The 27,045-nt window shown below is 38.9% G+C and overlaps 1 protein-coding gene across 10 annotated transcripts in view; it reads left to right on the forward strand.

The window, feature by feature from the left end:
- The first annotated feature begins 9,058 nt into the window (after nucleotides 1-9,058).
- Nucleotides 9,059-27,045, forward strand: part of itpr1b (inositol 1,4,5-trisphosphate receptor, type 1b) — a 125,215-nt gene continuing 107,228 nt past the window's right edge. For all 10 annotated transcript variants that reach the window (XM_053483584.1, XM_053483587.1, XM_053483586.1 and 7 more), the window contains exons 1-3: nucleotides 9,059-9,239; nucleotides 11,618-11,729; nucleotides 13,926-13,996. In XM_053483584.1, coding sequence (XP_053339559.1) covers nucleotides 11,638-11,729; nucleotides 13,926-13,996 — 163 coding nt within the window. In that variant the 5' untranslated portion in view covers nucleotides 9,059-9,239; nucleotides 11,618-11,637. The remainder of the gene's footprint in view (nucleotides 9,240-11,617; nucleotides 11,730-13,925; nucleotides 13,997-27,045) is intronic.

The following is a 27,045-nucleotide window of genomic DNA, read 5'->3' on the forward strand; positions in this document are numbered from 1 at the left end:
ATTCATGATGAGTGTATGGCAACATCTGAGTGTGTATTTATCACAATGCTTTGTTGTGCTTTTCCTCGTACAAGCCTCGTATCTACTTGGATAAATGTATTAATGTATGTATTTAAATGTATATAAGATTTTTTTTGTATTTTAATGCATATCTGACCATATAGTAGATGTGTATATATTTGTACCTGTTTAGAATTCATGATATTTACATCATATTTTAATTATATATACTCTTCAAGTGGAATAATATATGAGTATTTAATCGCATCCCTAATTAGCTCTGTAGTTAGTCTTCAATAATGTGTGTGTGTGTGTGTGTGTGTGTGTGTATTTGTGTAACTATGAATATTTATGAGATGTTCTATATCAGCTCAGTTTTATATGATTTGTCCTCCATGTTTATTTGCCTTTCCATCTCTCTATCTCTTATCTGAGCTCTGAACCCTCCTCAGAACTTAGGAGAACACCACAGTAACATGTTTCCATAGTTACCACATCAGCGAGTGGGAGATACTGTATAGATTACCACACCAAGGTTTCAAGAGCTGTTTTAGTAAAAGATCAGCCCAAGTGGGCCTCTATAGCTAAAACCAAACACTGATATAGAGGTTTAACTCCTACATGGATACACAAGCTTGCTTTTGCAGCATGCACAAGCTTCTCCAGGGCTTCATTTTAGGCACATTTCTGTCCATTTAAGGAGAAATATGTTTCAAATACGTCAGTGATTTCCTCCCTGAGACATGACGAAGATCATGGCTCAAATGCTCTCACACACACACACACACACACACACATACTGTATATATACACAGAATCTTTACATGTCATTCTCTTGAATGACTTTGTTCATTCTGTGTACACCACAATGTTTTTCATCATTTTAACACTAAACCTTACTTGTCTCACCTCCACTCCGTGACGTTTATGGTTTTTAGGCGTTTGTGCATTTTTCTTTTTCAGATCCATTTCCCTGAAAAGGAATCTAATCGAAGGCTTATCAGTCATCAAGGCGTGGATCTGAAGTGCAGTCCGAGTACTGTGCCACAGTGGATAATTAGAGCAAAGCGACTAATGCTGCTGTAATAAGAACGTTTCCCCAGGGACAACCAAAGCCATTATCGCTGTATAATTGTCTTTTATTTTTAGTGAAGTACAACTTTGTGGTGTAGGGCAGAACACACTCACCTCCACACTAAGCCTCACGGATGAACAATCAGCATGTTGTAGACACTCCATTGTAACACAGGCAGCACAGATCCAGCCTCAGTCTGTTGAAACCTTGCGGGACGACTATATTCATGACATTAAAATGGGCACAAAGATTCAACTCCTTTATGATCTTATACATGATCATTGACATCCAAATTCCCTGAATCACCGAACTGCCTGGCCAAAAAAACTTTGCCTTTTCAGAAAGGTCAAATTATTGGGCTGCATCAAGCAAAGAAAACATCAAAGGAGATTTGAAATAAATGGAACTGGGTTCCACAACACACTATCAAACCCTGTAAGGAAAGTGTTAAACCGGCAACTTTGTGGAAGAAATGTGGTTGAAAAAAAAATCATGAACAGAGATCACTTAAACACTTGGTGAATTTGCAAGGGGAAAAAAAATCAACAGTAAAACCATACCTATGTATGATAGTGAAAGTAAGAGCATTTCTATACATCTGTAGTGTCTTTTGCTAAAAAGCATAATTATTTGACCATGGAACAGAGGAAATAGTCATGTGACCTGATGTGTCCAGATTGAGCCTAATACAGAGCGATGGAATCATCAGGGTAATAAGGGAAGTGCATGAAGCGATGCACCCATCATGTACAAGCCTCTGGAGACAGGGTTATGTATATATCTGGGGTTGCTTCAGCTGCTTAGGTCTAGACACAGCAACGTTATGTGGCAATAAAATGAAGCCAGCTGATGATCTGAATGTACTGAATGACCGGGTTATCACATCTATGGAGTTTTTTCTTTCCTGATTTCACGACCATATTCCAGGACTCAGAGTGTGAAAAAGTGGTTCTTTGGGCATGAGGATGAAATGAATAAAATCTTGAAGATTGCATGGCTTTTTTTTTTTTTTTTTTGCAAAGTCGTGTATTTACAGGACATTAGTTTAAAATAGGGTTGGTTTTGGAATTGAAGGTTCATTATGCATATCACTGAGGGTTTGAATCTCACCTCTGGTCCTGAGTGCATGGAGTCCACATGTTGCCTCTGTGCTTTGTGGGTTTCCTTTGGATACTCCGGTTTCCTCGTCCCTTATAAAACATGTTTTTTTTATTTTTATGATTTAATTGACTTTGCATTTTTTAAGGCAATATGAAGTTAAAAAATCTTGAAGCATGCTATTTCACATATAACAGACAGGTGTTATTGCATCATAAAATATCCACACATTATGATGGTTCAGTATGCAAAAGGGCCATGCAATAAAACGAGGTAGGATGAAAATTAAGTTTGTATAAAATGATGATAGTTTAATGTTACTTTACCTTTTTTTTTTTTGTGGATCATTGCATGGTTAATGAGGGTGTTGTCCCCTATCACACAAAGTTTCCTCAACTATTGCTTCCTGCTAACTGCAGCATGCAAATGAATCGCTCGGTAAAAAATTAATAGTGTAAAGGATCAGTCTTTATGCATGTAATATTCTAATGAATACAAATACATAAACATGTGTAGCTGATTTTAGGTCACTGTTCCTGCTCAGACATATTTGAATAGTGGACGCTCTGAGCTGAGCTGGTGTTTTATTATCACCTCGCACCACTGGAACAATAACAAGGGCAGTGAGATGGACTAGGGATCAAAGCAAGACTGTCCTTGGAAATGAAACCTAACCCAGCTGAGGTCGTCAATACCCCTCACCCCTTCAGCCCTCCCCTACAGAACACCATCAACAACGGATATACAGTTACTGTCTTCATTCTCCTTCCAAAAGCACCATTCACCCTGCTGTGACAGGTGGGATTGTTCCTCTTTTCCATGTTCCACATAAACAGGAGTTTTAGGGAGAAACCCAAAGAGCTCATGTTCTCTTTCTTTTTACAAATCATCAGAGAATTGCCTTTCTATCAGAGAGTGTCCAGCAAAGAGATTTTAGCAGTTTCTTCCTTACTGCGATTAGCTAATTTAATTTCACTTGAGTATTACCAGATATTGTACACAAAGCAGATTACCCCAGACAACCAATTAGACATTTTCACAGAATAAAGTACAGAATAAAACGTCGACTACATCTTTATTTCATTTGCAAATGCTTCCGATGGCTGCAGGTTTCCAGGGAAAACACACATCTATTCATATCACTTGGTTTTATATCCTGTATCTTATACTGTATACTCTATCTTATAAATACACAGAAGGAATATTCTTAAATAACAAGACTGCACTATATTTCAGAAAGCTATTGCCAAATTAACGGTGAGCCAGTCCATTTAGTCAGTGTAGTGTAGACCAACTTCTCCAATAAGATGTGTGTTAGTTCAGGGTTATTACCCACAAAACAAGCTCGTTCAGATAGATGAACCGGGCTAACTGATTACAGGTCATTATTCTTCGCCTGACGCTCTTGAATTAAGCAACAGCTGCATCAGTGCCACAAATGGTGACTAATTTAAATCCTGTCTCTCTTATGGGTGTTCCAAATTACATACAGAATTTGATACTGTTGTGCCATACAAACGAAAGCAGTGTGTAGTAGTAGTAATGGTAGTAGGAGTGGCGTTCAAGTCAAATTGGGACTTTTGATTATACAGAATACCATAACATGGTAATGAGGATAAAAACAATTTTTTTTTTCTCTCCATATAATCCCATGCTACACTAATACACTTAGTTTGGATACCATCAAGTTATTTTCGCAGTACACCGGAACCATGATCATACGGCCTGCTTCACGTCTGAAACCCTAGCTTTCCAGGAACTCCTTTAATGTCTCAAACTTGTGGAAATGGCTTTGAGCGCAGTTAGAACTGTATGGGCGATGTGGAAATAACTCGCAGAAGTGGTGGTAAAGTTAATTCAGAGTACACTCGCTTCACGGGAGCGACTGCAGTGGGCTCCAAGCCACCTCAGGCCCGATTCGTCATTCGCTGTCATAAGTTCTAATTTCATTACAAGTCCTGGTTTCACTTGAGCCCCCCATGGATTTTTTCCTACTCTTTAGTAAGTTTATCACCTTATCGCATATTAGATCTAGTATATTTTAAAAAAAAAACTGTCCTGACTCCGCCCCATTATCTGTACTCAGTTATCTATACTATTATCTATACAAAGATTGTATAGAAAATTTGTTTATTTGTCATATGCATGTCAACACTAACATGCCAACACTACAATGAAAAGCTTAATGTTGTTATGAGTCATTTCTCTCCAGATATTTAATCACTGCCAATTCCCATCTATACGCTAGTTCCCTCTCTGTCACATGGCAGCTACTGAATGGAGGGGACACTGAGAAAAGCGCTACCTGCCCTCTTACACATACATGAGCACAAAATTAGAGAAATTTATGATTGGCCTCTGACAAAGGAGAAAGTGTCACTGTCCCTCCCACTTATACAGTAATGCTGACCCAGTTTGGCAGGCTTTGACGCCTGGCCATGAAAGCTTATGGCTTTTGGGATTCAAACTCTGAATATGATCTTTTGGCTGCATGCTTTATTGCGTGAAAGCACCTCATGATCATCTGAAACAGGAAAAAAGACAGTAAAAAAATTGTATAACTGACTAGCTAATCCAAACTTCTACTGCGTCTCTGAGTGTATTTTCATATGACCTCACAGGATGATCAACACACTCTTTTCTCATAACATATTTTTTTTCACCATAGCAGACCTGTATGCGTGTAACGAATTCTTTTCGCAGTTAGAGTACCTTTCCTTCGCGTCTAATAAGGAGAAGAGGAGTGTGTGTGTGTTTACATGTGTACACACTGAGTACCTGATCAAAGTGCTTTACCATGTGCATCCATTTTAGTGGAAATCAGCTGCAGTGCAGCAGCTGTGTCAGTGAGAGTCAAACCATCTGTGAATATTTGCATCTGAAAGACCTCATCCATATTACGTCACATCACAAACACTCGATAATACACAACCCAAGACAGCATGAAACACATGCACATACACTTATACACACTATACAATATATAGGTTAAGAACATGGATTTAATGTGTGTCTGTGTGTATGTATGTGTGTATGCGTGATACCATGTGATGAAGCAAGAACCCATCCAGGGTGTGATGAACCCAGTTTCCCCACGGTAGGCTCTGGATCCACCATGACCATGTCCTAGATAAAGTGCTTACTAAAGATGCCAAAACCCTGGCCATTTAACCCTGTTAAAATTAAAGTGAGAATTGGGGAACAGTATTTACTCAAGGACTTATTCCTTATTTTGCAAATTACAAGTTCAGTTCAAAGATTGATATTGCTTGGAATGTTCCTTTTCCATGATGTCATGGGGCACACCTTTTTATTGCATGCACCCTATTCTGGGATCTTCTTTATGTAGGAGTTTAATGTGAGGTTATGAAAGCATTGAACTATTTTTGTAATCTAAAGAACTGTATATTTTTACATTTAGGCATTTAGCAGACGCCCTTATCCAGAGTCACTTACATTTTATCTCATTATACATCTGAGCAGTTGAGAGTTAAGGGGCTTGCTCAAGTTGTGGTTGTGAAATTTGAACTTGTGACCTTCTCAAGCACAGTCCAATGCCTTAACCACTCAGCACCCCTGACCAATTTTTACTTCTACATGGTGGGTCTAAAATGATCTGTGCTATCTGGATGTAGAGCCACGAATGCACTGCTATCTTCACTTCTTCATCAGAATTTAATTTTCATCCTTATAGGGCTGCTTTCAGGAGAACAAACAGGTAAAGGTCTGATGAAGAAAGATCAAGACTCAAAATAATATTAACACTTCAAAACCAAGTTTAGCAGAGTGTCGACAGTCTGGACAGAAGCGCAAGATCACGACACCCTTGGATAGCAGTCCTCTGTGTTTAATCCAAAGTTTAGTCTTCAGCTCTTCAATAAGCGTCTCACTGTAACAAGCACTGTTGATTGTTGAAACTTTTTCCTGATAATGTTCCAATACTTCTGGCCCTTGAGAATCCTAGAGAACTGTAAGCATTGATGAATTTTCCAGCTGATGGCTGACCTTTGAACTTTTCCTCAGTCGGGGATTGAGGATGTTTCCGTTCCATACTTTGCCGTTTAGTCTCAGGTTCGTAGTGATGAATCAATGTCTTACACCGGAAACGATTCTTATTAAGAAACTTCCATAGGTAGGTCCTTAGAGTATCGGTCCAAATATTGTTTGCAGATATCATTTTACACCTGCAGAGCAGTAAGGGGGACAGGTGAGACAGGAGCCTTAAATGGAAAGCGCTGATAAGACGCCAACAGAAATTTTAATATAACCAGAGTGGGAATAATTTTTTAGCATTTTAAGCTACTACATGCTTAATTATGAATTATTACCTTATAACAGCCCCATTTTTTTTTTACCGTTTATTGACTTATTCTTTCAGAACACACAGACAATTACTTGAAAAAAATGTCTTTAAGTCTGCAGCAAAACTCACCACAAAAACTGAGTCAAACATGTAATGAATGATTAAAAAAAAATTGTGTTTCTTTTTTAGGCCAGGTGGAAAAAAAAAAGTAGATCACCAACTTGGTTTGTGGGTCAGACTGTTATAAGCTTGACATGAAAAGTTGAATTGACAGGCAGAAAAAGGAGCCTCTGGGTTTGAGCAGCGTCTTGCAGGACAAAATGAAATGAAGTAAAGATGATTGCGTTGAATCCACTTTGCCTATTTAACAAAAATAAATAAAATTAATCTTTTTTAATAAATTGACAAAAAATTAGGAAGAGCGAAAAGCCTATGGGAATATATGGTTCAGCAAGAACATGTTACAGCATGGATGTGAACATGTACAGTGTGTTAGAAATAATAACTGCACAATGAAGTATATGCAGTTTTGCTCGAAGTACTTTTACGTTCATTGCACATTATCACTACTTTTCCTGTATCGGGTCACAGGAGATCTGGAACCTATCCCAGGGCACTCAAGGCAGGGTACACCCAGCATGTGGTGCCAACCATCACACATCACAGGACACACTTACTCACACACCCACTTATTTACTACAAACAATGTGGACTGTGGAAGGAAACCAGAGCACGGGGAGATAAAGCAAAAAACCAAGTTTTTCCTAAAAAGTGCTAAATTTTGTTTAATATATGGAGGCTTAGGAGACCCACGGCGCTGCCAATTAGTTAGATAGTCACGACTTTATTTGTTTTATATACATTACTTTTCAGAATTACCCAAATTCTCTCTTCATGTATCTGGAGCAGATACTCAGATAACACAGTGCAATTAGCAGCTAGTGCAGTTATATCTGAGAGATCACGAGCTGCAATTAGCAGCACATTTGAACATCATGCAACTCCAGGGTGTCTGGTTCTTTCCTTGCTAGTTTTCTTGTGTCTGTATGGGTTTCTTTCTGGTTCTCTGGTTTCAACCTACCTTTCAGTTATTGAACTGGCTATGTTAGGTGTGTGTGTTTATGTGTGTGTACGATGTGGTTAATTAAAAATACTAGTGTAAGTACCCGACGTGGACGGTTAAAGACTTTGTAGGAACAGTTAATAGGTTAAAGCTAAGAATAATCCGATGAGCTTTAATGTAATCAGTGATATTATTATTTTAGGTTAAAGCCTGATGAAGCCCGTCTTTTTGTACGGCAGAACTTCTTCTTTTGTTTAACTTATTAATACAAAGAAATCCCATTCTGTAAGGTTGAGTATCTTACGCCTTGTTTACACTAAGTTGTCCTTCTTTCGTGGTCAGGCAAATACACTCCCTGTTCGGTAACCAAATAAGAAATGGAAAAACTAGATCGGAAAAAAAGAAAGTTTTGTCTTAAAACTACTCAAGCGTGGTAAAATTTTCTTATTATTACCACTTTAGCGCTGTTATTTCAGCAAAAGGACAACAGTTTAGGGAGGATGCTTTAACACCTCAAAACCAGGTTTTGCCGAGTGTCGACAGTCTGGAAAGAAGTGTCATGCAAGATCACGACACCAGTGGATAGCAGTCTTTTGTGTTTACTCCAAAGTTTAGTCTTCAGCTCTTCAATAAGCGTCGCACTGTAACAAGCACTTGACTGTTGAACCTTTTTCCTGAAAGTGTTTCAATACTTCTGGCCCTTGAGAATCTCAGAAAACTGTAAGCAAAAAAAAAGAACTAATCCAAGTAAAAATATTCAGTTTAGATTTTCTAATTAATATCTATTGGTGCAGGTGTTTGTTTACATTGAACAAGTAGTGCATTAGTAGCTTATTTTAAAGTAGATGGTTAAATCAGGCTCATAACTGTTTATAACTCAGTTTTTCCTCAACATTTTGGGTTCACTTATGGTGCATGTCAAACTTCAGGCAGATCCAAATACTGCAAAAGTTGAATTAAATTCCGTCCAGCAGTCGAATTAAGACGTGCCTACAGTTTGACGCATGCGCAGTACGCTGTCAAAACTCCGTTTGTTCACAAGTTTACTTCAACTCAACATTTTGATTTCATTTATGGTGCAGTTTTGTGTGACGCTGTGACAAATCCGCCTGGACAGACATACAGACAGACAAACAGACAGACATGCAGACAGAATTTTTTCTGAATCTGGTTTCTGGTCCTCCAGTGTATGAAATGTAAAGATATCACTAGAAGAGTGAGGTCTGACCCAATGTACAGACAAACCCTTCTTTTATTGATATAGATATAGATATACAGTATTCCCAAATCATAACCAGTTTTTCAGGATGGAAAGGACCCACTGGAGTGCAAATTGCGAAAACTCTAAACACGTGTATACGACTGAAACATTCAAAGTGTAATATTGCGTTACACCTGCGCACTGAACTACATTTCCCATCGACAGGCGCACAGAGAGAGAGAGAGAGAGAGAGAGAGCGCGCAAGAGCGAGTGGGCGGAGCTTTCCCCTGCTCGTGGAGGTTGGAGAGTGAGCGGCGGAGCGCGCGCGGACAGAAACTCAGCCGTCTAACGACACGCCGTGTTTTTTTTTTAGAATTAAATTTACGGTTTTTGTCACCGACCATGGACTTACCGAGCGGCGGAACCCCTCCGGACTGGGTCTCTCCCTGACTGAAGTGTGCTCCGTCTTTTGTTCTGACACCCTCTCCATCCGCAGGAGGTAAAAGTTCAGCGCTCAGCTGATGGACTCGTTTTAAAGATCGAGTTCGCGCACACGATTTAAGTCATTTTCAGCAAGATGCATATGTGTTTATGTATTTATGTATGCTTACACATGTCGTAGGGAAGCCAGCTGAGCGCTTTGTACCTCTTTCTCGGTTATTTTAGATTTTATTTTGGTGATTTGAGGTGTTTTAATGCGTTAAGTGGCTCTCCTCAGGGGTGACGGTTGGAAAAAAGTTCGTTGACCCAAAAGATTTAAATGCATTTAAACGCCAGTGCCCGAGCCTGATCGAGCGCGTGCGCACACGTTACCTTTTCAGACAGGTATGAAGCACGTGTATGTGTCTATCTATCTATCTATCTATCTATCTATCTATCTATCACTCTTGGGTTTAGTAGTCATAAAGATCCTGGAGTAACGGCCCACGGGTGGATGTAAATCACGCCTCAGGCTCGAATCCAGGTCTCCATCCCTCTCTGTAAGTAGGTGTCACTACAGCAATGGGTCTCAACTCCAGTCCGGAAGAACCATCTGTCCTGGCATTTTAATGTTTCCCCTTCCCTGCTCTATGGTACCCAAATCATTTAAAGAAAGGCTGTTAAGTAGCTGATTAGTAAAATGAGGTGTCTTGGGAGCTCTGCACACCGCTGCACTACACTAAGTTCTGCAGGGATGCATGTGCCTCTGGTTCGAGCTTGTCTCAGGAGCATCTCATTGTACTCATGCTGTGTGATGAATGTAAGCTGTGCTGAAACGGAAGTGTTGGCATGGAGATTTCGAGCGCGTGCCATTGATCAAACAGCTGCTTTAAAAAAAGAAGAAAAAAAAATTCAAGGAGCTCTGTGTGAATGTTTTTGTTTGTGAGGGTGTGTTTGGTTCCCCCGATTATTTTTCCGTTCAACACTATTTTAACATTCAGGTTTAACACGTGCTCCATCTTAAACCCACTCATTTCTTTGTCTGATTTATCTTCTTATGTGTATGTGAGGTGATTGCACTCTGTTCTTCTTTTGACTGAGAGATCACCTGTCGCAGATCACTTGTTGAGATCTGATGTTTACAAGGCAGCATGCACGCTCGTTACAAATGCTTTGGGAAAAACATAATACCATAATTTGTTAAATGATATTAGTAATATTGATATGTTATAAACCCTCAAGGGTGTTCTCATCCTTGTATCTCGGTGGTTCAGGGATGTCCTCCAGATCCAATGTGACCCTGATCTGACCAGGATCAAACGCTGATTGAAGATGATGATTTTATTAAGACTTCTAAAGCTTTGAATAATCTGTGTTTGCATGTGTTAAGATGTTTAAAATTCATCTTTTATTCTTACTTCAAGTAAGTTCTGTATCCTCATCATGATTGCAGTAAACCCAGAGGCTATCCTGGGAGCACTGGGTGTGGGGTAGGGATATGCCCTGGATAGAACTCACTGGCACCTAGCACAACCATTCCACAACTCCATAGCCAGTGCATGCTTTTGGGAGGTAGGAGCAAAGCAGGGATGAAACTGTGTAAGACACATGAATAACATGCGTTAACCTGAGCATTAATCATTACCTGGGTACTCTAGATTTGCAATGCTACACACAGTGGCTCTCTTACCACTTTGTAAGAGACTTAAATATTGTGATTTACAAAAGCATGTCATTTTAACCATGGTTTATGACCGTTGCTCTAGCTCTCTGTGGGCCGCACGTCTGTGGCTGAGGGCAACGGCTGAACTTGCATCTAGTGTCCTCCCATTTCCTTCTGTGCTCAAAAAAAGTTTAACAAACAAACACTTCACAAAAGTTGGACTGCTTACAGTTGTGCAATCTTAAACTGAATCTGTTTATCTTTGTTTTCTTGAATTTTGAATTTCTGGCCTAGCAAAAGAGCTCCAAAAAAAAAAAAACTTCCCCACCTTGTCATGTCTTGCAAGTTTGCTTAGAATAAAAGCTTTTAGAATCTCTAACCAGCTAATCAGGTTGTCTCTGTATTCCGATTTGTTATTTTTTTTCGGCTGCTTGTGTAGGTCGGGTGAGGCCGGGTTTTCCGCAACAGCCCCCCGACTTTGACAGTGAACAGACCTTGAGTTCTGTGCAAGTTTTCTTTAAAACTAGGCCACCTCAAAATGGAAAGTAGCAATGTTCTAGATTTTATCCCTGCAGTTTTGTGTGCTCTCGCCGGAAAAGCCATGGATCGTCATAACCTACTTATGACCACCTCATTTGCATGATCATACACTCACTCCTTACCTTAGTGATCATAAATCCATATATACATTATAAGATTATTAAACTGGCACACTGGGGAAGGTAATTTGCATGCCCTGTTTGATTGTAACATTTGTAAGAATAAAATCTTGCCCTCTCTGTTTTATCCAATAGGCGGACCTAAAAGCTGAAAAATGTCAGACAAGATGTCTAGCTTTCTCCATATTGGGGACATCTGCTCCCTGTACGCGGAGGGCTCCACCAATGGCTTCATCAGCACCCTGGGGTATGTTCTGCCTCTGCCTTTGTTCTTTAGTGCTGTCCTGTGCTGCCCTGCTTTTCTTTCTTTGAAATCAACTCAAACGGTGGCAGTGGCTCAGTAGATTAGGCCTGTACACCAGGATTTTATTTTTAGCCGGAGAGGTGCTGGCTTACATCCCAATTAGTTTTATACCTGATTCAGAGAAACACAGATAATTAGCTGTCTCAGGCATGTTTTTGACTGCTTTAAAATAAATATCAGACATAATCAGCTGTGATGTTTGGGAGCTCAGCTTAATGCAGGTAATTAGGTATCTTTATATATTGTCTTTAGTTTGTGTTTTTCCTTTAAAAAAATTTCTCTAGTGTATTGAATCATAAGCTGACCTATCTTGGCACATTCTGAGGCACCTCTTTTAGAGGTGAGAAAACAATTGCAAGATATAAAGTATTAACTGATTACATTATTTAAAATAATAAGAAAAAAAGTAAGGGTAGAAGAAGACTCAGAAATGTGAATGATATTTTTAGGATTATAAGGACTGTTACATGGGGGTGTAAATAAATAAAGATATATGTGTGTCCGTACACTTATCATCGTTTACACTGAGATAGTTTGTGCTTTCTTTATCATCATCTGCATTTAGGGAATACATGGCTCACCTTAGATGAGAGATCATGATGGTTAATTGTCTAAAAGGTCTCCTAATTGAGTTTTACTGTTTGTTTGCTCCTTAATATGACTCAAACTCAAATCTTAGCTTTAGTGCCTTTTTACTTTCAAGCTAAAGACACCTTCCCATTGGGCTTAATCACACCCTGTCACAATGTGTTGTTCAAATTTACCCCTTTACAAGTCTAAAGCATTTCTCAATGACCCCCTCTGGCAATGGCGCGCACACACACACTCTCACACATTCTCATTGACACAGCACTGCCTCATGTCACTCCTCCTCAGTGCTAACAAAACTACATGTGTGAAGACGAAGAATTTTAGCTTAACAGCACTCATTTGTCAGAAAGGCACGCCTGGTGATTTTGCCCAGTAATCAGTTCTCTCCCTCTTGTGTGTGTGTATGTATTTATATATGAGGGAGGGAGAAAGATAGAAAAAGACAGAAAGAAGCTGGAGCTATATTTAGAGCTGTGTGGCTTTTTCTCTGTGCCATTGACTGACCTCACACAAGACAGGCTGTAATGAGCCACCTGGCCTGCGATGCTCTGCCAATGGAATGAAGTGTGGGTGTGTGTGTAGGTGTACATGTCTGTCCGTGCCTATGTGTTGGTCATCCGTTTGTGAAATCTGTGGGATGAGAGAGAGACGTCAGCAACTTCTGTTTGTGATTTGCACTATGGGTGGTATGGAAGGCACCCAACAGCCAGCGTGAAGAGCTTAAGAAACCGTTGCTGCCTTCACTAGATGATAGTGACCAGAGATGATGCAGGATAATTGTGTGTATTAGTTCACTGTTTGTATCACTGACCCCTCAGAGTCATGTTAACACCATGAAGCATGCATGATGATTAGAAGCCTAGGTCTTGGCTTTCACTATACTAGGTGTGGTGTCATGTGCCTCTGTATTGTTATACCGTCATATAAACGCAGCACACAGACACACCATTAGCCCGGGCAGATGGCTAAATAACATGATGATTCCCTGGAGACATAGTTTTTCACTTATGGATCAGAGTAAGACTCTCTTAACACAAAACTTGTTCTTACACCTCCTTCCCAAAGACCTGGTGATGTAAACATGTCAGCTGTGTACATTGAGTGTATCTGTAATTTCTAACAGGGGTTATTATTTTCAACATACATTATAATGACTGAGTATGCTTTTTTAACATTTCAAAAGTCCTCATGAAAAATAACAATGTCTAAAAAATGTTAGATGTCGGTAAATCATGACAAAATTTATTTGTGATACTGATATTATGTCAGCACATCGCCCAGCCCTACTCGTCTCTGCCTGTTAAATCACGTAAGAGGTGGAATAAGCGGTATTACTGGTTTGATATAATTAGCCAGAAATGAAAAGCATTATTTGATAACTGCAGGCTTTTTTCACTCTGCCATTAATATGATGTATTACATTTTCCAAAGAAATTAGTTCTAGATCTCTGCTTTATTTATCCACATATCTGTCTGAAGGCTGCTGCTGCTGAATGATTTCTCTACAACGTTTGTAACGTGTCTGTTTTTTTTGTCCTCTGGCCTCAGCCTTGTGGATGACCGCTGTGTTGTTCAGCCAGAATCTGGAGATCTTAACAGCCCTCCTAAGAAGTTCAGAGGTAAGACTGAACATACTTCCGTCCGTCTCACTCTCACTTTCTCCCTTCTTACACACATGCTTCGCTTTCGTTTCCAGTTTCATTTTCATTGTACACCTGCTGTAACTGTTTTGGGGATTTTTTTCCCCCTCCTGTCTCTTTCTCTCTCTTTCTCTCTCTCATTGTTTCATTCGCACTCAATAGAAAAAGCATTGTGCTTTGTGTTGCTCCATAGTGTCTATTAACAAAAGGTTTTTAAGTGTTGGAGCTGCTGATACAAAGCTACAGCTTGCTCATCCTTATCTCCTGCTGCTACCTCATCAGTCTAATAGCGTCTGCAGGATACATTTGCTCCTGGGTGTATAGTGCACATTTCTGATTTAACGCTTCATGCAGGTTTTCATGCTTTTGTCGGTAAGGGTGTAACTCAGACGCCTTTTAATATATTCCTGTATATTTGCCTGATACTTTCCTCCACATTGAACGTTGTGAGAATAATAAGAGAGGCTCTGAATATTTTCACAGAACACAGATAACAGCTAAAGTTATTTTTGTGGCCTTTTGTTCACATTTTCTTTGCTTCATTGACAAGCTGTATGACTCCTTGCCATATATTGGAGAATTCTGGCACATTATAGTTTTTTTTCTCTAATCATCTGTGTGATGATTCTGTGTGATGATCTGTGATCATCGGCTATAGCATGAACAACAGGTTTATATTAATGCATTTATTTTGATACCTTGTTGTTTCTATAGTAACAGCTCATACTCAGGGACAGCAGACACTCTACATCATCTTAGACTAATAATAAAAAATGGCTCTGAAAAGGGTGATGTGGTGACATTTTTTCTTATTTGTTTAACATTTATGGAAGGAGCTTTGAGTTTTTGTGCTGCGTGACGTTTTTCAGCACATGAAGGTCTTCAGGACAGAGGCGTTTATGCTTATAGTTTTCCCTGTAAAATGACAGGCTGCATTTCCAGAGCAGAAGAGAGAGAGATGACGAGAGAGAGCGAGAGAGAAAATTTGAAGGTGTTTAAAGAGTAACGGCTATAACGGCTATAACATAAATGAGAAGAGGAAGTAACTTGTCTCTTGGACGTTCCACAGCATTAAATCTGACTGTACACCGTTCAGATCAACAGCGCTTGTGAGTTTAATAATTTAAGCCTTGCAATCACTGTAGGATCTGCAGAATAACACATATGAAAATCTTCCAGACGTACATAATTTTGGTAACAACAGCCCGGCCCTGTAGTGTGTTATTCCTGACACGCTAAGTATTTCATACATTTGAAGTTAGGTTTGAGTTATGGTGTGTGTGTGTGTGTGTAGAGCCAAGATGTGATCTAATGTGCTGAGTAGAAAAACGAGGCTAGCTAGCGGCTCATTAACCTTCCTCTCACCTAGGCCCCCTGTAGGCTACTGAATATGAGTAGGCCATACCGCTCCTCTGTCTAGTTACCCTGCAGCCCCTGTACTGTCTCTCTGCTAATGCTGTAGATTAGTCATGATTAGTTCTTTCTTCTGTGTGTTTAGTGCTGATGGTTGGTTAAAAGGCTGATACTAACTCTGAGAAGTGTGTTTTTCTTCTTCTTCTTTTATATAGACACTGGCCTCTTTATAAGGTTTATCGTGCAGGGTTGAACTTTCTTTTGCTTTCAGAACAGTTTTAATTCTTCATGGCACAGATTGAACAAGTTTTACTCTAACATTCCTTAGAGATTTTGCTCCATATTGACATGAGAGCATCATCCAGTGTGTCGACTGCACATCAATGATGCGAATCTCCTATTCCACTACATTCCAGAGGTGCTCTGTTGGATTGTGATCTGGTGACTGTGGAGCCCATTTCAGTACAGTGAATTTATGTTCAAGAAACCAGTTTGAGCTATGAGATGAGATTATAGCTGTTTGACATGGCACATTATTCTGTGGTCAGTTGGTATTGAGGAGCCCAAAATTTGTCAAGAAACCCCCCCAATATGATGTGAGCTCATGTGAACTGCAGCATCAGTTTCCCGTTTTCAGCTGACAGCCTTGGTACTTGGTGTGGCGTTCTCCCAGTGTAGCACATCTGCTTTAAGGTTTAACCTGTGCATTCAGAGATGCTCTACAGCATACCTCGGTTGTAACGAGATGTTATTTGAAATGCCTTTTTATTAGCTTGAACCAGTCTGGCCGTTCTCCTTGTCTTCTGAAATGAACAAGGCAGTTTCACCCAAATAACTTTTGCTTACTGGATAGTTTCTCTTTTTCAGGCCGTTCTTTGTAAACCCTCTGTAAATGGTTCTCCATGAAAAGCCCAGTAGATCAGCAGTTCGAAAAATACTCAGACCAGCTGTCTGGCACCAACAACCATGCCCCATTTAAAGTCACTGAAATCATCTTCCTTCCTCATTCTTGTGCTCAGTTTGAACTTCAGCAGTTTGTCTAGACCTGTGATCTCCAACCTTTTTTGCACCACATACCAGTTTTATGTAAGACGGTTTTCTTTCTTAACAAAGCCTAAAAAAGCGCATAATATATACAACATACCATAACACAGAATTGGTGTGAGCGCTGAGCTTGTTTCCTTGTGACAAGACGTTCCTATCTAGAAGTGATGGGGGACAGTGACACCTGAAGTGTATTCCTCATGTCCAGGCTTTAAGTGATTTCAAAATATTAAGGCTTGATACGATCATCGTTGGAGACGATCTGATCATTTACCAAAATAAAACACTCTGCAGGCTCTGATAGTCAATAAAAAAAAGAAATTTTTTGATAATTTTATATTAAATTTTTTAATTCCTTCTGTGCGGACTGGCACAAAATCATAAATAATTTTTATTTATTTTTTTTATTAAATGTTATAAGTGAGAACCAGTGAGATGCTGTGCTTTCTTCCCAATTTATTTGGCCAATGAAGTGTGACCATTAACTCCACATTGTTACCAGGGCACTAAACCCCACTAAGCGTTTTCATGCTGTCCCAAGAGTAGAGGTTTGATGGTTGTAAGGGTCCACTTATTAAGCTCTAGATGTCTCTTAATAATTTTGGGATATCTTAATTGTTTTTTATAATTGCTAATTGATAAACAATTATCAGTAATGCTGGACAGTATTTTTTTTTTGTGAAACTTTCAGCTAACCAAATTATCCTATGTAACATGGAACAGCCTTAGTTGTTGCTTCAGCACAGGAATGACACCGTTCTCCGGGATCGTTTCACACGTCTTTTTCGAGTTAGTTTTGATCATGTACCATAGTAGAAGATGTAGAAGGCTTTGTGAATGTTTGCTTGTGTTCGATCATGAGTGGGCCAAATGTTAGAAGCTCTAGCCTGCTTTATTTTAAACATCTAAAGGCAAGCAAACCGGTAAGTTAGTGAAACAATGTATGTGGCATTCAACACGGATAACAACCACGCCTTTGGCACTTTTACTAAGGAAAGAGAAATGAAAATGTCTCTGCTTAATTTAGTGCTGACTACCGCTTGTGATGTAAATCACAGTTTTCTGTTGTCCTATAATAGCAGGTGTCTAAACAGGTTTTGGTGCATACATACACAACATGCATACTTTTATAATGAGTTACCGGTAAAGAACGATTAAAGATGCAGTCAGCTTATATGTTACCTTAACGAAATCACAATATGTAATCATTTTTAATAGCTGAATGTTTAAATGATGATTCAATTATTTACTTAGTGAAAACAAGTCATGCAAAAGAAATCCCCTTCAAAAACTGGAAGTTGTTTAACGTGCAAATTTAATGATAATTCTTTCATTGTAATATTAGCAGAATAAACATAGATAACATAAGAGCTGCCAGTCACACACACTGCAAATAATAATGAAAAGAGACATGAGGTGGCAGAGAACACTTTATCAAGTTCATATTGGACAGCAGTTTGAAAGATAACGATCAAGTGGTTTTATACACGTCATGTAAATTTACATAAATAAATCTTCAGAAATACTTGCATGGCCGTAAGTCAGGCACACTTCAAAAGAAAAATTTAACTTTTAACATGTCTGTCTCATATTTATTCCATACCTTTACCAGTTCCAAAACGCAATTCATGTGCCTTCTTTCCTGTATACAAACAGCGCAGGTTTTTTTCTTGCATAGGGAATTACAAGGCAGTCGTCTCTGTCAAGTTTTTATGCCGCCTCCAGCTCTTGACAAAACTCTGGTGGGTGTCTTCATCGAGAACGCGTCTTGTACCAAGACTTTCACTCAGAAGATTCCGGTCGTTTTGTCAACTACAGTTGCTGCGAACACCTGTGTAGTGGCGCTGTATCGTAATCAGCACAGTAATAAAACTGCTGCCAAAACTGCCAAAGGAAAGGAAAGCACTGGAGTTTTCCTCCAAACAGAGCATTAGAGGGTCTGTCTCACAGCAGAAATATGTTTAGCTGCATCCTGATATTCTGTGGCTGTTCAAACAGTTGAATGTTGTCGCCTTTGCATACAGACATGTCGGGTTCTGTAAACTGGTTTTCTAAATAGACGCTGGGTCCCACAAGGTTTGTGAGGAGGAGGAGGATGGTGACGGCAGGTGGGACAGTGCAGACATTAACAATACTCTTCTTGCAAGAACTGTTCCAGAGCAGCTTAAAATAACAACTGACTTCTTGTTCTTGCTGCTGCTTAATCATCTGATGCCATACGTGTTATTTCAGAGTTTTGAAATAAATCCAGTATTGTTTTACAATGTTAAAAACCTTTGGCTGGTACTGTACATGTTACACATAATGTATTAGGATTATGATTCGATAATTTGTTAGATGTATCTTACAGCATAATGAAATGTTGTTTTTGTTGCATGTCACAGTTAAAAAACTGAGGTCAGAGTGCAGGGTCAACCAGGACACAGTTCAAGAGCACCTGGGGTAGGTGGCAGCTTTGGCGGTGCTGGGATTAAACCCCTGACCTTTCAATCAGTAACCCAGAGCGCTAACCATTTGAGCCACCACTGCCCATATAATGTACGCTACAATATATGGTTTGCTTTTGTTGTATTATTTTTAAGAATCTAGAAGAAATATAGGTCAAAAAGATCTTAAAATATCTGCTCAGTTTTGTTTGTGTGATTTAGCTTGTCTTGCTAGCTTGCATTTGGTTGTTCCTTATTTTGTGACATGGTTTTGCCCTTTTTTGTTTTTAGTTTTTTAAGGTGCTTCAAAATACTTTCATTAATGAGGTAGCAGTAAAATGTTACTAGATTAAGTGTGACTCATTTTAATATAAATTGTAAAAATTCTGTGCATTCTTTACGTATCTGATATTTTCATCACACTTCCACCAGCCCCAAGACTGCTTCAGCCTGATGGCATAAACAAACAAAAAAAAGTCTGTGTTGTATCTGTTTTGGTCTATGTGATTAGTTGCTAAATGTTTAATTAGCTACATTTTTTGCTTTTCTTGTTCCATCTATTGATTAGAAAAAAAGGCTCTGAGTAATGATGTGTGTATTCTGTACTCAGACTGCCTATGCAAGGCCATTTAAAAAAAAAAGAAAAAAAAAAAAGAAGAATTTTAGGATGACTTGAGGGTTGTTAATGATACTGGTGCCAAATGGATACTTTTAAAATGGTGCCGGGGCCTGAACGGTGCCTGAACTGGTACTTATGCTACGATATTAGACTAGGTCGAGCCGTAACACTTTTAAAAAAAAAAAAAAAAAAAAGGAGCCACAAAATAATTAAACAATGGCTTTTTATTTATTTATTTTAAAAATAAACAATACTTTAACAGTTTAAATTATACTTAAGTAACTTTGTCTCTGCTGTTGTTGGTCTAACTGGGGTTCGGGACTCTCACACACTTTGTCCAGCTGATGTCCACAAGCTGTTAAACACGGTGCATTTCTTTGCTTTTAGCTTCATCTTGTGTGTCCTCAAATGTTTCATTAGGTTTTCCCCTTTTTACACGCAATTGTTGGAAGACATTTTTTCGAGCGTGTCGGATTTCTTAGTTGAGAAATACAGCAAATACAGCATCTTAAAATGCTAAACTCTTAGTTAAGCTTAGCATTTTAATAAAAGCGTTTTTAGCTTGGCAGGCTAACACTACCTGCGGCGTCAGAGTAAGTGTAATTACTGCATTCACATGAATGGTGTCATTTCCCAAGTTTTAAGTTGGAATGTGAAAACAACCCGGACACTTGCGTTAATACAAAGATAAGTTGGATTTGTATTATTAGAGATTTCTGACTTGCATTCATGTGAAAGTTTTTCATCATCTATGGTATTTGACAGATGCCCTTAGTGGCAACTTGTTGGTGCTGGGGTTTGAATCTGGGACATTTTGATCCATAGTAAATTACCCAATAAGCTACCCCCCACCCTCCATTTGATGATGCTTCTTACGTCCGTTTCAGAGAACCAGAGGAAAAGTATTTCAGACGATCGCTTAGGCATTTAAGTGACACCGAAGTGAGGCACTGAAATCTGCATTCTGATTCGGTTCTGGTACATACCGGTTATATACTGCAGGTACCGGTGTTATATTGGCACCGGGTTTTGGGACCCAACCCCATGTAACTGGAAACAGCCTTAGGAATTAAACTGCACAGAACCTCCAGAAAGGAGCGAGTGGGAAGTCAAGAGAACATCTGTGTGGGTTTTTCTGGGCTAGAAAAACCCAAGAGCTCCAAAGGACTAAAAACCTAATTTATCAACAGCATTTATGTCTATTCTGCACAGAAACCTTAAGCAGTTTTTTTGCTATAATTTAAAGGGGTATTTTTTAAAGTTGACTGAGCTGTTGGACCTTTACCTGGATCCCATTTTGCAAGTCATTTTTGTTGAATTTTGGTGATTTAATCAGTGAGGTGTGTGTGTTTTTAAGGTAGTGTATGTGTGTGATGGTGCATGCTTCATTAAACCTGCCTCTGATCTCACTTGCTGCTGATGCTGATGATCACAATGATGATGTATTGTCCAGAGCTGAGTCAGATCATTAACGGAAACCGCTCTGGGGCACCACGCCTTAAATGATTTATAGCAACTCAGACAGATGTGTTATGCGTGTATTGGTTTTGGACATCGGTCAGTGTGAGATAAACCAAAAAAAAAAGAAAGATCTACAGGATCAGGTTTGCTTTTTTGTCACACAGTTAAATTTTAGGAGAATCTGCTGTGTGTTGTGTGGTGTATGTCCTTGTGTGTGTTAGTGGTGTGTGGGATGATGTAGGCAGAAGCAGAACAAGTATTTGAATGTGTCTGTGAACAAGAGAGTGTGACTGTTTATGGCTAAGAGAGATAGCAAGAGAGAGTCTGGGATTTAGTTTTTCATCACACTCAAAAGGATGTCCCCATTTTACTGTCTTTAACGCCTTATTTGGCCGCGTAGCGACACGGTGCAGCAGTGACTTAAGATGAGAAGAAATTCTAGCTATTTGACGGACGTCATGGGGACTGTTTTAACACTACTTTTGCTTATTCTCAGGTATATTCTCTGTTCAAATATGTAACCTTGAAACACACGGACAAAAGAAATCCGAATCAGGAGCGGAAACATAACTCCCATAATTTCAAGCCACTGGTTTGAATTCTATAATTTCTGATTTAAGCAAGTTCCACAGACGAAAAGGGTTGCCCGTAGGGCTCATGTCTAAATTTGGTTGGAAACATCATTTTTCAACGGTGAACCAAACTAATATATCTCTGTGTTGCTGATTTTAAAGCTAATAGTTGTATCTACAGTTTAACTCATTTACAGGTAAAAAGTTTTTTATTATGTTTATTGCTGATGCTAAGAGCAGCCATGTAGTTTTGACATTGCAAGGAAGAAACTCAGATTTGGGAATAAAACCCTGAGTTGGCTTCTCGGTTGCCATGTTATGAAAAAACATGGGCCTCATCTACTCTGTCGATAGAAAGTTCTGCAAAGATAATAACAGCACCATCCATTGCAGGCATCGATAAATGGCGGACCGAATAACAGTTCTATCCGGACCCTGATGCTTTTATCATAAATGCGAATAATTAATGTTTAAACTAATTAATTAAATTAATAATTAAACAAGTCCTTTTTCCCCCTTGAGGTGGGCGTGGTTATACGCATCACACAACAGAACCAACACAGAATTTTATTGTGTATAGACAAAGTGTGCAGAAGAAACAGAAACGAAAGCACGACAGAGCATGGCTTACTACAAGAAATGGAAAGTGAACTAAGAAAACCAAAACTTCATAGATGAATAGACAGAACGATATATGTTTATTCTTTCTGCAGGAAGTTTAACATCGGTTTGTCTTATATGTTCTGAAACCGTGGTGCTAATAACAAGCGGTAATGTGAAGCACCACCATGGGACAAAACACAGGTTGTTAGGGCAAACCAAAGCAGTCAGGGATAAGGGCATGTGAATTACCCGACATGAGAGCTCAGTATGACGGAGCAACCAGAAGCCTTTCACATTCAGCTTAAACACTAAACATGTGGAACTTGGATGACTTTGTACATTTCCTTGTATTTCTATGGAATATTTCTAAGGAAATATACAAGAACATCAAAGTACAAATTGTCCACATGTTTAACGTAGTTACTGATATTTGACAATAAATATTATTGAATTATGGACATTTTTAATTTTTATATACTTACAATGACTGCGTATACAGTATGGAGATCTGAATAAAAATGAAATTCAGACCTTGGCTCAAAGCAAATTTTATTGACCGGACCTTCACAATTTTTAACTCGGTACCCTTGAGCTACAGCTTTGGTAAGCTAAACACGAAAAAATTAAATGCCTAAAGCTAAACGTTCTAAAGTCTATCTGTATTTCACAACAAAGGATTCTGACACCAAGACATGCAACAAATGTCTTTCAACTATTGGTGGTAAAGCGGGAAAACATAATGAAAGGGAGACGGCTGTATTGCAAATTCTGCTTTTTAAATGTCTCCTATTTAAAACAAGAACCATTGTTTGTATTATTTGCTATAGATATAGCATTGTTAATATTTCCCCCAAAGTTCATCCCAATTAATAAAATGTGTGATCTTCAAATTTCATAATGTAAGAGTTTAAAATGAAATTAAAAGCACAGATGATAATTATTCATAAAGTAAAAAACGCAAGATACTGATTAGGGATATTTTTTATATATCGGTGCAAAAAATCTCTTTTGCTTCAGTGCTTCAATTCTTTGATATGGACAGGATTTTTTTTTTTTATTTATTATTATTTTTTTTTATAAGAAGCTCAAACAGCTGCCTAAAGAGCACAAGTTACAAATCTGACAGCAAAGAAGAGAAAGCAGTCAGAAACAAATTTTCATAAACCCGGTCTTTACCAGTATTGCCAGCTAGAAGCCAGTGCTGACGAAAGGCAGAGCTAAACCGCGTTGAAATGCTCACAAAACACACGCCATGTTTGAAATAGTGTCTGTTTCCCTAATCCCGATAAACTGCACTTTTTAAAACCAGCCTACATCCAGTAGTACACTGTATTATCCACTGTGTGCTTTCAGACATGAGTTATAAATTAAACGTTGCCTAAATAGGGCACTATGTAGTGAATAAATGTCTTTTTTTTTTTTTTTTTTTTTAATAAAAAAAAAAAAAAGGTTCTTTGTATCTCAGTATTCTCGTATCTGTGACTTGAGTGGAGAACCAAAAGGAGGAAAAGTGACTCTCGACACACTGGACTTCCTAAACTCTCACGCTCCAGTGGATGCATCAGTCAGAGCTTTGATGTACAGAGTCCTGCGTCTCTCTGCCTTGGTCAAAAACACAAAAAGCTTCTCTGCTGTAACCCAGCCTTATAGGGGCAAAAACAGACGATTAGGCCTAATGGACCAATAAATATGCTTTTGCAAAGCTATGTGATGTTTAAGAATAATTCTACTTAGTGTTAGTGCATCTGGAGAGGTTCAGAAAGATAAAGTTTGTGTGCTGAAGGAATGGAGGCAGTGCAGGCTCTGTTCTCATCCAGTGCAACACAAGACCAGCAACCAGGAATATGATTTTTAAAGACGTATGATTTGCTAAAAAAAAAAGGATTACATTCAAACTTTCAGACTAAAGTGTTATGAAGCCATTTTAGTCCATATTGTGTTATGTCACACTTTTAGCTACATATGACCTGAAAGAGCTCATGTAATAATTTGGCATAAGTAAAAGATACTTCTCATCGCCATGTGTTCAGGATGACCACAGCGTTATTCAGTTTCTCTTCCATCTCAGCACTACCTGTTTTTGTTCCAAGCACATAGCAGCTGTGGGGAAGTATTTAAACAGGCTTAAATTTGAGCACAGGCATTTCTGATTAATTTAATGTTAACTAGATGTGATTAACGTTTAAGCAAACTCACGTTTGACCTTGTTTGATCAGGTTACAATTTAAAACCTGTGAGTCAAACTCTCTTCTAGTCGCAGTAGTCATAGAAACATTTATCAAATTTATCTAAAAATGCTTCTCATTGATGGATTAGGAGTGACTAGAATGCACCTGTTTATTTTTTAGCTTTACTGTAAATGAGATATGGTTTCTGAAACTACTGTATAGACTTGCAGCTAATCCACAGTGGCGTGATGATGTAAATAATTACAACCTGCAGACAAACCACTGCAGTAATGACGAAGTGATAATCTGAAATATCTAATTTAGTGCTCCAAAATCTGTCTAGGATATTGCATGTTCAAATATTAGGCAAAACATTGCCTCGTTTATAGGGGATCTCAGGGGTTTTAAGTGGTATAAGAAGGTATATAAGTGATCGAATTCAAGCATAATAATGTGGTAATGAGTCTTTTAGCCTCGTAGCGAGTGAAACGCCTGATTTTTAAAAATCGCCAAACAAGATGCATCTGTCTGTGGGAACTGTACACACACTCACTCACCACCACCGCCTGCACATTACAGGCTGGGAGTTCCTGGGAGGCCGGCGTTTCAGATGTGAAGCAGGCAGTCTCGATCATGGCTCCGGAGTACTGAGAAAGATTTCTACCTTGATGGTGTCCAAGCACTATTGAAACACTGGAATAACTGTATTAGTGAATCAGGGGATTATATAGAGAGATAAAGGGAGTTTTTAACTCTTAGAACTGTGTTCTGTTATTCTGCATAATCAAAAGTCCCAGTACACAAGCAAGTAAAACCTGTTCTGCAGCTGTGCTTCTGATTATAACCTGTGGCGAACTGATGAGTGTGAAAGATTCACTATGCAAATGGCAGGGAAAAGTTCCTCTTTTGATAAGTGCGTCTGGGTGTCACTCGACTCAGGCACTAAGGGACCTGTGAAAACCACACAACGGTAAAAGTAGCACTGTGGCATATGAAACCCTGTGCTCAGGCATCTTTGAACTTTATAACTAAATCGTGTCTCTCCTACCTTTTTGAATTCCTTTTTCGCCTCCGCTTGCTGCAAACGAGGAACTGTCAGCTCAGGCCTGTCGGAGAGACAGTAGCTCGAACAATGCCAGTCTTGTGCTCTGACAACACTGATACATTTGTGCTCAGCTGTGCCCAGATGGCCCAAGGGCTAGAGGGAGTACACATTCAGCAAAGACGAAATTGAACTCCATAGGATCGTTTGACATTCCGAATTCATATTTTCTCATAACCTACAACAGGCCCTTGTCACATGTCTACACGGCTCTATGCAGTGGAAGTCATCGTAGCAGGAAACGCGTGACCGCTGCCTGAAAGATTTATGAATGAACATTTCGATCCTCTCGAGTGTTTTTGATCCCCGTAACACTTTGTCAACTTCTTTTATAAATTAATGAGGTTTTATACACTGAATGTGACAAACCTGTTATTATATAAGTAAATCTATTTAAAATAATAAAGGAAAAAAAAGTTATTGACCAAGATATTCATAGTCGTGTTTTCGAAGACTGCTTTCTCGTTCAAATTCAAATGAAAAAAATTAAAATTAAAATTTTGTCACATACACAGTCATACACAGTACGATATGTAGTGAAATACTTACACGACTGCCAGTGACCTTAAAAATAAAAGCTTAAACATAAGAGATAAATATGAATAAAAGAAATATGTTAGAAAATAAAATTAACTACTAAAATATACTGTACAAGTAAAATATTCTGTAATAAAAGAAATATGGTAGAAAATGAAATTAACTAGTAAAATATACTGTACAAAGTAAAATAAAATATACTATACAAATAAGAACAAATATCAATATAATAATATAGAAATATAAAAAGAAGAAAATAGAAATTTGTGCAAATCAGAAATGTAGAAATGACTGAGGTGTGCAAATATGCATAAAAGTGACTTCTTAAAGTGACTTGTTATTAAAGTGATTTGTGCAGTGGTCCATAAATGAAAATATAAATATATAGTGCAAAAGTGTGCACGAATGTGTCCATAGTGGCCATGAATACCCAGTCAGTGTTGGATGTAAAAAGATGATGTTAATCTTGTATTGTGTTGTGATTGAGAGACGTTATGGCCTGCGGGAAGAAGCTCCTCCTCAGTCGCTTCCCCTCCTCCGGAATCGCTTCCCCGTCTGCAACAGAGAGAACAGTCCATTGTTGGCATGGCTGAGGTCCTTCACCATCGTCCAGGCCTTGGTCCAGCACCGCTTGCTGTAGATCGAGCGCAGGTCAGGAAGCTCGGTGCGGATGATTCGTTCAGCTCATCGCACCACCCTCTGTAGAGCTCGTCTATCCTGCATGGTGCTGTTCCAAAACCAGGTTGTGATGTTTCCCTTCAGGATGCTCTCTATGGTGCAGGAGTAAAAATTCCTGAGCACCTTGGAGGGCAGTCTAAAGTCTCTCAAGCGTCTGAGGTGGTCGAGACGCTGCCGGGCCTTTTTCACCACGGTGTTGATGTGACAGTACCATGACAGGTCCTGCGTGATGTGAACAGCGAAGTATCGAAAGCTGTCCACTCTCTTCACTGTGCTGCTGTTGATGATGGGGGTCTGGTAGTTAAAAGTTAAAAGTTCACATACACAATGTATACTTGTGTTGCCTAAAAAGCAGTAAAATATTGAGTGTGGGATTGATTTGGTGGATTGTTAGTGCTGATTTGCTCTTACTGTAATTAACTTGCAATTTTATCCAATGCTATTAATTTGCAACAAAATCGCTAT

The sequence above is a fragment of the Clarias gariepinus genome, chromosome 23 (genome assembly GCF_024256425.1).
Source record: "Clarias gariepinus isolate MV-2021 ecotype Netherlands chromosome 23, CGAR_prim_01v2, whole genome shotgun sequence".
NCBI lineage: Eukaryota > Metazoa > Chordata > Actinopteri > Siluriformes > Clariidae > Clarias > Clarias gariepinus.